The following is an 11,011-nucleotide window of genomic DNA, read 5'->3' as shown; positions in this document are numbered from 1 at the left end:
TTTAATTTTTTTTTTCAACGTTTATTTATTTTTGGGACAGAGAGAGAGAGACAGAGCATGAACGGGAGAGGGGCAGAGAGAGAGGGAGACACAGAATCGGAAACAGGCTCCAGGCTCTGAGCCATCAGCCCAGAGCCTGACGTGGGGCTCGAACTCACGGACCGCGAGATCGTGACCTGGCTGAAGTCGGACGCTTAACCGACTGCGCCACCCAGGCGCCCCATGGTGTCGTTTTTGTCCCTGCTTCCTCAACATCTGCCAAGAGTTCCTTTGGACTTGCGCGTCTTATGGTCAGTCTGTTTGGTGTTCAGCCTCTCTTCCATGAGAGCTTGTCTGTGTGGAAGTGATATATGGGTTGGTGTAGGGGAGGGGGAATGATGAAATAGTGTCCAGTTCTCATTGTTTCACATGTTAAATGCCCTTTCTCCAACATACAGCGAACTTGTGAATATCAGTCTGAAGGGGACACTGGGATAACAAAGCCTGCTCAGGACATGGCATTATGGCCACCATGTGGCTTAAATGGATTTCTAATGAAATAAAAGTTGAGTATATATTTCTACTTTGTGTCATGTTGACTTCTGCCCTTGAAATTAGTGGTAGGGAAGGGTCTTAATTCCTAGATCTGGGGTTTGACATCTTAAAAACTTAGAAGCAGAAAAGTACTTAAAACACTGTTTAAAACATGAGGTAAATACACCTGGATTTGGAGGCCAGGGCAGTTGTGTCTGCCTCATATCAACAAGTCTTCTGATCCTGGGCCAAGAATATTCCAGTATTCTCTTGACTCTCCATTTCTAAAGAAAAATGATTATTCTAGCACCCTCGCCTTCTGTCTCTGGGAGAAGGAGACCGTCAGTCCATTAGGCCTTGGTTTTTTCCTTCTGCACTGCTGAAGTAAGGAGGGCTCAACTCTGTTCTCCAAGTCATTTGGTAAAATGCCCACATCTCACAACAGTTGTTTCTGTTCACTCCCAGATCTCTGCAGCGTGGCTTTTATACAGAAATGGAGAGCTATTTTTTTTCTACTTGTATCCACCACTCCTCCATGTTCAGGTGCATTCACTCCTCTGTCCCTCGTAATATAGATCCATTCACAGTCTCTTGATTTGTGTTATTTTATGTAAGGTGAGTTTGATTTACTTTTGCCCAAGGGTAAGACTGGAATATGGTCTTCTCTGCTGAACTACTTTTGCTTCCTGGGTTGTTCTGAAGCTTAAGTGCCACACTCTAGAAGCTAGTGGTTTGGACATCACTTTTTTTTAATTATTATTATTTTTCAAATTATTTTTTAAATGTTTTATTTATTTTTTAAGACAGAGACAGAGCATAAGTGGGGATGGGGCAGAGAGAGAGGGAGACAGAATCTGAAGCAGGCGCCGGGCTCTGAGCTGTCAGCACAGAGCCCAATGTGGGGCTCGGACTCACGAACTGTGAGATCATGACCTGAGCCGAAGCCGGACACTCAACCGACTGAGCCACCTGGGTGCCCCTGGACGTCACTTCTATTTATTGCACGGTGGTGGTCACTGGTGCTATTTACCAAGTATTTCCAGCTTCCCACCTTCTGGGCGCATAGTACGATTGGGCTCCCTGATCCTTTGTGGATGGCTGGGAATATGTGAACTTGTGTTTCAGCAGCATAGTACAATCAAAACTATAGTTGGTTTTTTGTCTCTGATTTCAGGCACTTTCATGTGCCAGTAGTTTTCCTAGACAGATGTCTTAAATTTGATATATTTTCTTATTCTCACATCTCTCCGACTCATTTGGTATGTTTCAAATTTTAAGTGGGAGAGTTGCATTTTAAGTCTCTTCCCCAAGCGGTTTAACTGCAATGATTTACAGGGTGCCACAACCTTTGAGGTCTTTGCTCTAAGACAGGTGGATCTACTTGGAGGTTTTAGGTTTTAACAACAGATATGATGGTCATACCACTGTTACAGTCTTTCCTACGAGTAGGGTCACCTGCTGTCCCCACTTGCTTGGCAGAGGGGTTTTCTGGGGTGTAGTACTTATCAGAGCTAAAACTGGGACAGGTATAGGTAAACCTGGTCAAGGCAATTAGATGGGTAAGATGGCCAATCGGTTATTCTACCTGAAAAACATGAGTTCAAAATGGCGTCTGTCATTCCAAACATTTCTCAGCTTTATCTGTTAACCAGTTAGGGATGAGAAGCAGTTGCTTCTGTGAACCCTGCAAGCCCGTTGATTTCTGTAGTCTCTCTGCGTCCCTTGTGCTGCTTGCAAACTGGCCAGTTCAGTTCTTGTCTGAGCTAATTCTGTACTTTGTTGATGGTGACCAACGGTATCCAATTCAGGCTGCTAAAATTCTGTTCTCTGACTTTCTCTTACTAGATAGATTAAATAATGTGTGTCTTCTAAGTTACTGTAGACAACAGTTTTACCAGATACTCTTCTACTGTATAACATGAGTTGTCCTCTTTCTTTCAATAGGATCTCTTTGCTGCCCTCCAAGTAAGTTAATGTCACACATACTAAGGCTTTTTCTTTTTTTAACATGCAACATTCCCCCCCACTGCCCCCCCGCAACACACACATTCCTGTCTCCTTATCAGTCAAGGACACATTAGATTAGGTTACGCTGCAGCAACAACCCTAAATTCTCAGTAGCTTAAAAGAGAGTACATTTGCCCAAGGCAGTACTCCTAGGAAGCAGAATTGGGGCCTAATCAAGGAATATTCCCTTCCTCGGGGTAAGGGGACTTCACTGCATCTGCTCAGTGGCACGTCATAATCATGAGGCTGCTGTGTTTCCCATTCTCCCCCTTTCCCTTCAGTGCATTCATCTTGTCCCCATTCCACCAATATTTACTAATTTTTTTTTTTAACATTTATTTTTGAGAGAGAGAGACAGAGCATGAGCGGGGGAGGGGCAGAGAGAGAGAGAAGGAGACACAGAGTCTGAAGCAGGCTGCAGGCTCTGAGCAAGCTGTCAGCACAGAGCCTGATGTGGGGCTCGAACCCACAAACTGTGAGATCATGACCTGAGCCGAAGTCGGATGCTCAACCGACTGAGCCACCCAGGCGCCCCTCCACCAATATTTATTAGATGTGTGGAAGCACATGGCTTGTCTTTTTAGTTTATAGATCTCCATCTCAAGCCACATCCAAAACTGGTATAGAAACCATTGTGCATCACTTGGAGATTCTTCAGTTTGGCCTTGATGTTGTGGCTGAAGGGAATTATTGGATTGTCTCCTTCGGGGGAAGTATGGTGAATGGATTCCACCTGCAGGAGGGATAGTGAGCTGAATGATTATTCACTAGAAGGTTCAGTAGTGGTACTCATTAATGTTCTCCAAGTATTTCTGCCCTTGCCTTTCAAGCACATGATAGAAGTGTACTCCCTGACACCTTTGTGGTCGGACAGGGCCATGAATTAGTTCTTGCCAATGAGTTGTGAGTAGAAGTGATGTGTGTTAATTCTAAACTGGAACACTTAAGCACTGGTTCAAAAACCTCCAAAACCTTTAACCTTCTTTTTCCCTCCACTACAGTGACTATCAATGCTCCAAATGCAGCTATTCCATTAATGTAGGTCCTGGAGTGAGGAAGTCATGGAGCAGAGCCCTTTATCTCTGGTTCATCTCTGGTGAACATGTAGTATAAATGAGAAAGAAACCTCTGTTGTGTTAAGCTACTGCAGCATAACTTGGCCTATCCTGACTGATACATTGCCTTTGGCACTTACTGGGTACCATGCATTGACTAAGATTTCATTACTACCTACTTCAGATAACATGCATAAGACAGCGGGGCGGGGTGGGGGGAACACGTAAACAAACCCATAACCTCTCAAGATTCTGTGATAGAAATACGCGTACAGGATTTGAGTACATAAAGTTATTTACTGGCAGGAGGCAGATATTAAGGGAAAGCTTCTTAGAGGGTCTGAATTTTTAAAAATGAATAGGTACCCAAGTTCAGAGTTTCCCACGAGAGGGAACCATGAACAAAGGACATGGAGATGAGCTTAAGCACCCAGAGCGTATTTAGAAAACTGGGAAGTACAAATTTTAAATCCCGGTTATTAGATTGAAGTCTTAGCACTGGTGCCATCTAGTGGAGGCTAAGGAAGAAGGAAACACTAAATCCATGCTGTGTAATGCTTTCTGGATGTGAAGGGCTGTGCCTCTACAGCTTATGATAGATATCAGAATATTAAGGGGTGGAAGATATGATCTAGTCTAATATTGTCCAATAAAAATATAATGCAAGCCACATAGGTAATTAAAATTTGTTTAGTGGTTACATTAAAAAGAAACAGGAAAAGATATATATATATATATCATTTGTTACAATATTTTTTATTTTAGAGAGAATCTTAATCAGGCTCCATGCTCAGCGCGGAGCCCAACACGGGGCTCGATCCCACAGGATCCGATCTGAGCTGAAATCAAGAGTTGGACGCTCAACCAATTGAGCCACCCAGGCGCCCCAGGAAAAGATATTTTAAACACATTTAACCCAATATATTAAAAAAACATTATTTCAACATGTAATCAACTTAAAAAGTTATCTATGAGATACATATTTTGCATTTTATTTTGGTACTACGTGTGTATTTATATTGGTATTTTACACTTAGAACATATTTCATTTGGATTAGCCACATTTCAGGTGCTCAGTAGTCACACATGGCTAGTGGCCACTACATTGGACAGCATAGATCTTTTCATTTGACTGCAGAGGAAATGGAAGCTAAGTAAGTTAGACAATAGCATTGAATTAATGGGTGGTAATTTCCTAGTATGCAGCTCTTTTTTCTACAACATGATTTAAAAAAAAAAAAAAAACTCTCCAAAATGCAGTGTAGCAAAATATGTCAACAATGTGCTTTTTCACCCCCAAGGTAATTCTTGTGTGGGCACATGTGAGATTTTTTTTTTTTCTCTAAGAAAACCTATTGTTACAAATCAAAATTATGAAATGACTGTAACTTGCAGTGTTTACATGCTGCTTTGCCCATAGACTGTCAGTAATGCCTCAGACTTGACTTGCTTTGTATGGCAAACCTATATCAACTTAATAACTCATAATTCATCACTTAAACACTAACTTTTTATTATTGTGTTTCCTTCTAGACCTTGTTCATACACATTGGACATTTCTATATTGTAATAGTATGAATGCAATTTGGACTCTTTTTTTTCCCTGTTGCTTAACATTATGAAATGGAGAAATAAATAATTGATAAAAGTAGGTAGTTTTATTTAATCTGAGGAATTCTAAATTGGAAAATATGTTCATAAGACTTGTTAGAATAGTGTACTCATTTATGTAAGAAGGGATAGAAAAGTTAAATGTATTATACTGTTATAAGTATGTGTAAACTCTAAAAGAATAGAAAAATAACAGTGGCTTCATTTTGGGGCAAGTGTGATGGGAACTAAGCCAATGATGAGGGTGGGAAGGAGCTCTTCACTCTCCCATTTGAAAGTTTATGATGTTTGTACCTCATGAATGTGTTATTTGTTCACAATTTTAATTTTTAAATGCCTACAATCTTTTACAGTTTCTATTGTAACAGCCTTCTGGAATTTTAATTAGGATTTTATTGAGCCTACAGATCTTTTCTTTTTTTTTTTTAAGTTTTTATTTATTTTGAGAGAGGGGCGGAGAGGGAGAGAGAGAATCCCAAGCAGGCTCTGTGCTATCAGCATGGAGCTTGATACTGGGCTCAATCCCATGAACTGTGAGATCATGACTTGAGCTGAAATCAAGAGCTGGATGCTCAACTGAGCCACCTAGGTGCCCCCAGCCTATAGATCAATTTGGGATAAATTTACATCTTAATAGTGAATCTTCCAGTCCATGAACATAGTATATCTTTCCTTCTGTTGTTGATAAAGAATTTTGTATCTCTCTTCATGAGTAATGCTGGTTTGTGGTCTGTTACTTTCTTTTCTTGCATTGTCTTTATCTGATTTTGGTAATGCTGGGTTCATAAAATGAGTTGGGAACTGTTTCCTACTCCATTTCCTGAGTTTATATAAGATTAATATTCTTTCTTCCTTAAAAGTTTGATAGACTCATCCAGTGAAGACATATGAGCTTAGAGTTTTATTTGTGGCAAGATAATTACAAATTCAGTTTCTTTTATGAATGTATATTTATTTGATTTGTCCTAAATCTCTTTTTAAGTCATTTTTTTCCTAAGTTTTAGTAATATCTGTGTGATGACATTAGTATAGAACATTTAAGTTGCCAAATTTACTGGCATTAAGTTGTTAAAACTATTTCCATATTATACTTTCAAAATGCACAAGATCTATAGTGATGTTCCCTCCTTTTTTTTCAGATTGGCAATTTACATATTTTCTTTTTTTTTCTAGATCTCATGAACTATACGTTTTTCAATTTTTAGAAATTTAACTGCTCTTTTATTTTTTTAAGTATTTTTTAATGTTTGTTTATATTTTAGAGAGACATAGTGTGAGTGGGGGAGGGGCAGAGAGAGAGGGAGACACAGAATTCGAGGCAGGTTCCAGGCTCTGAGCAGTCAGCACAGAGTTCAATGTGGGCTCAAACCCACAAACTCTGAGATCATGACCTGAGCCGAAGTGGGACGCTTAACCGACTGAGCCACCCAGGCACCCCAACTGCTCTTTTTAAAAAATTTAACTTAAAAAAATTAAACAAAAAAGGGGGGGGACCTGGGTGGCTCAGTCGGTTAAGCGTCTGACTTCAGCTCAGGTCATGATCTCACGGTTCGTGAGTTTGAGCCCCTCGTTGGCCTCTGTGCTGACAGCTCATAGCCTGGAGCCCATTTGGAATTCTGTGTCTCCCTCTCTCCCTGCCTCTCCCCTACTCATGCTTTGTCTCTCTCTCCTTCAAAAATAAATAAACATTAAAACATTTTTTTTAAAAATTTAGCTTTAGAAGTAGGTTGTTTAATTTCCAAATACCTTGACATTTTCCAAATAGTTTTTCTTTCATTGATTTCATTGATTCCAATTTCATTGATTATGTTAACAGAACATACCTTTATAATTTTAATTAGTCAAAATTTATTGAGACTTATTTTATGGCTCAATATATAGTGTATCTTGGTGAATGTTCAATGTGCACTTGAAAAGAATGTCGATTCTGCTATTGAGTGAGCTGTGTTTTACAGAAAGTGTACAAAATATTTTTATCAAAAGTATTAAAAAATACAAAACAATTTTTTTACAAAATTACATAAAGTTCGTTGATAGTGGGGCGCCTGGGTGGCTCAGTCGGTTAAGTGTCCGACTTTGGCTCAGGTCTCACGATTTGTGGGTCTGAGCCCTGCATCGGGCTCTGTGCTGACAGCTCAGAGCCTGGAGCCTGCTTTGGATTCTGTGTCCCTTTCTCTCTGCCCCTCCCCCACTCATGCTTTCCTTCTCTCTCTGTCTCTCTCTCTCTCTCAAAAATAAACATTAAAACAATTTTTTAAAGTTGGTTGATAGTTATTTAAGTCTTCTGTATCCTTATTGATTTCCTATTTGTTTTAGTTTTATGTTTTTTTAAACTCTGCTATTGGATACGTATACTTTTAGGATTGTTATGTCTTACTAAATTGACCCCCTTATCTTCTTTAAATGTCCCTCTTTATCAAGGTGTATTATTCCTTGTCATGAAGTCTTCCTTATATGATATTAATATAGCCATCTTAGCTAACATACGATTAGTGGCTGCAAAGTCCTTATAACTTATGTGTCTTTATATAGTGTGGATTTCTTGCAGATAGCATTTAGTTGTGCCCTCCTTTTTAAAATTTTTTTTTTCAACGTTTATTTATTTTTGGACAGAGAGAGACAGAGCATGAACGGGGGAGGAGCAGAGAGAGAGGGAGACACAGAATCGGAAACAGGCTCCAGGCTCTGAGCCATCAGCCCAGAGCCTGATGCGGGGCTCGAACTCACGGACCGCGAGATCGTGACCTGGCTGAAGTCGGATGCTTAACCGACTGCGCCACCCAGGCACCCCGATGCGCCCTCCTTTTTATACAGTCTGGTAATATCTGATTTTCAATTGGAATGTTTAGGCCATTTAAATTTAGTGTAATTATCCATAAGGTTGGGTTTAAATCTTCTATCTTGTTATTTTCTATTTCCCATCTGTTCTTTGTTCCATTTTTCCTCTTTCTTTTGGATTGTGAATTATTTAGTGTTCTGTTTTATCTTCACTATTGATTTATTAGCTATAGATCTCTGTTTAATTTTTTTAATGGTTCCTCTATTCTAGGATTTACAACAAACATCTTTAACTTATTATAGTCTGACTTCAAATAGTATCTTATCGGGGCATCTGGGTGGCTCAGGCAGTTAAGTGTCCAACTCCGGCTCAGGTCACGATCTCACAGTTTGTGGGTTCGAGCCCCGCATCAGGCTCTGTGCTGACCTCTTGCTCAGAGCCCAGAGCCTGATTCTGATTCTGTGTCTCCTTCTCTCTCTGCCCCTACCCCGCTCGCGCTTTGCATCCCTCTGTCTCTCAAAAATAAATAAATGTAAAAAAAAAAAAAATTCAAATAGTATTTTATCACTTCAGGTATAATACCAAAGCCCTGCAATACCACACCTTTATTTCCCCCTCTCATCCTCTGTTCCTTTTTGTCTTATATTTTACTTCTATGCATGTTCTAAACCTAATGTTTCATACTACATTATCACTTAAAAATTAAAAAAAAATTTTTTTTCAGCATTTATTTATTTTTGGGACAGAGAGAGACAGAGCATGAATGGGGGAGGGGCAGAGAGAGAGGGAGACACAGAATCGGAAACAGGCTCCAGGCTCCGAGCCATCAGCCCAGAGCCTGACGCGGGGCTCGAACTCACAGACCGCGAGATCGTGACCTGGCTGAAGTCGGACGCTTAACCGACTGCGCCACCCAGGCGCCCCTAAAAATTTTTAAATGTTTACTTATTTTGAAAGAGCAAGTGAGAGAGTGGGGCGTGGGCAGAGAGAGAGAGAGGGAATCCTAAGCAGGCTCCACACTCAGCATGGAGCCGGACATGGGTCTCCAGCTCATGATTGTGAGGTCATGACCTGAGTCAAAATCAAGAGTTGGATGCTGAACCGACCGAGCCACCCAGATGCCCCTACATTGTTACCATTTTTAAATATTCAATTTTTGTTTAAAGAACTTCAAAAATTATTTGTGTATATATATTAAAATGTTTACTCATGTATTTCGAATTTCTAGTGGTTGCTTACTCTTTGTGTAGATGTAGGTTTATAGGTTTTTATATATTTGAAGTCTTCCAGCCCGTATTTATTCAAATATATGTCTTTATCTCAGGAAGTGAACAGTTATGTTCAATACAGCCCTGACCACATGTCCACAACTCTGGTCAGACTACTTTTAGAGCTAATAATGATTCTTCCAGTATGTAGCATACTATGTACATAGTTGCTTCTCAGCAAATATTTGTAGAGCCATGTACAAGAAATTTCTTTACCACTTTTAAAAATTTACTTAATAAGGAAACACTTGCTTATGGTAAATAGTTCAAACAGTACAAAAAATAAAGTGTGAAAAATAAGTCCTTTTTTCACCACCATTACCAATGCCCTACATTTTTATCTCCCAGAAATGATCTGGGCATGTTCAAGCATATCCTTTTTTTAAATCCTTTTACCCAAGTGATAGCATTTTATATATACTGTTTTTCATCTTTTTCTAACTGTATAGGTCTCAGTAATCATTCCATATCAGTATATGTAAAGTTGCCTTATCTTAATGGCTGCAAAACATTAATATAGAAGTATCATAATTTAACTGGTGCTCTATTGATGGACATTTACCTTTTATAAGGAAAGGAGAAAAAATGTCAAGAACAGAGAGTAAAATAATGCAAAAAAAGCCAAAATAATGACCTTGAAGTTTGTTTGAATATTTGAATTTCTACTATTATAATCTTTGCATCAATAAAAAAATTGTAAGAGTTAGTTTTCGCTTCCAATGAGCAAGTCTTTTTTTTTTTTTTTTAATCTTTATTTATTTTGGAGAGAGAGAGAGACAGCGTGTGAGCAGGGGAGGAGCAGAGAGAGAGGGAGACACAGAATCTGAAGCAGGCTCCAGGCTCTGAGCTGTCAGCACAGAGCCTGACGCGGGGCTCGAACTCACAAGCTGTGAGATCATGACCTGAGCCGAAGTCAGACACTCAACCGACTGAGCCACCCAGGTGCCCCACGATGAGCAAGTCTTAAAAAGAAATAAGCCGGGGCGCCTGGGTGGCGCAGTCGGTTAAGCGTCTGACTTCAGCCAGGTCACGATCTCGCGGTCCGTGAGTTCGAGCCCCGTGTCAGGCTCTGGGCTGATGGCTCAGAGCCTGGAGCCCATTTCCGATTCTGTGTCTCCCTCTCTCTCTGCCCCTCCCCCGTTCATGCTCTGTCTCTCTCTGTCCCAAAAATAAATAAACGTTGAAAAAAAAATTAAAAAAAAAAAAAAAGAAATAAACCACTACGATACAAACTTCTGCCTCAGATGTAACAGGTTTGGAAAAATACCAATGGGAAGCAGGCCTCCCACCCTATGTTAAGAGAAGCACCAGGAAATTTAACTCTGGTCACAGGAGGATTATGCCCGTGTGTCTTGAGGGTTTAAAAGACATGAGAGAACCGACTTACCTCCTTGGCTTGCTCCTGTACAAACACCAAAGTGAGAATGCCTGATAGCTATCCAGTCCTAGTCTGAGAGGATAACTAATGACTCACTCCTCCTCAACTTCATGCATCCTGAAGAAGTCTTTAAGTGGAAGTTTCTTCTCCTGGTACCAAAGATAGGAGATTGCAAGGGGAGGGGAGGAGTTGGTGTCACTAAATGGTACACTAGTAAATGTTTCACACCAGGTCTCTGAGTGGGGATATATATATAATATGTAAAATAATAATCATACATGCATACACATGTTATTATTACATATATATATACGATATGTATAGTGTTATATGCATTATAACTACAATTTAACATACATTATAATTAGTCATATATTATAATCATATCATTATAATTATG

At 39.8% G+C, this 11,011-nt stretch overlaps 1 protein-coding gene across 2 annotated transcripts in view; it reads left to right on the top strand.

The window, feature by feature from the left end:
* The window catches only part of GARIN1A (golgi associated RAB2 interactor 1A), a 28,450-nt gene that overhangs the window by 2,006 nt on the left and 15,433 nt on the right, over positions 1 to 11,011 (top strand). The window contains exon 1 of one of the 2 annotated variants that reach the window (XM_040472042.1): positions 228 to 290. The exons of the other annotated variant lie outside the window; for it this stretch is intronic. Within the exon in view, the coding sequence (XP_040327976.1) occupies positions 288 to 290 (3 nt within the window). The 5' untranslated portion in view covers positions 228 to 287. Of the gene's footprint in view, positions 1 to 227; positions 291 to 11,011 lie in introns of those variants that run through there. 2 annotated transcript variants of the gene reach the window in all.

Source organism: Herpailurus yagouaroundi, unplaced genomic scaffold, assembly GCF_014898765.1.
Source record: "Herpailurus yagouaroundi ecotype Mexico unplaced genomic scaffold, PumYag 100, whole genome shotgun sequence".
Taxonomy (NCBI): Eukaryota; Metazoa; Chordata; class Mammalia; order Carnivora; family Felidae; genus Herpailurus; species Herpailurus yagouaroundi.
The sequence above is the reverse complement of the archived record's forward strand: the minus strand, read 5'-3'. Positions and strand labels throughout refer to the sequence as shown.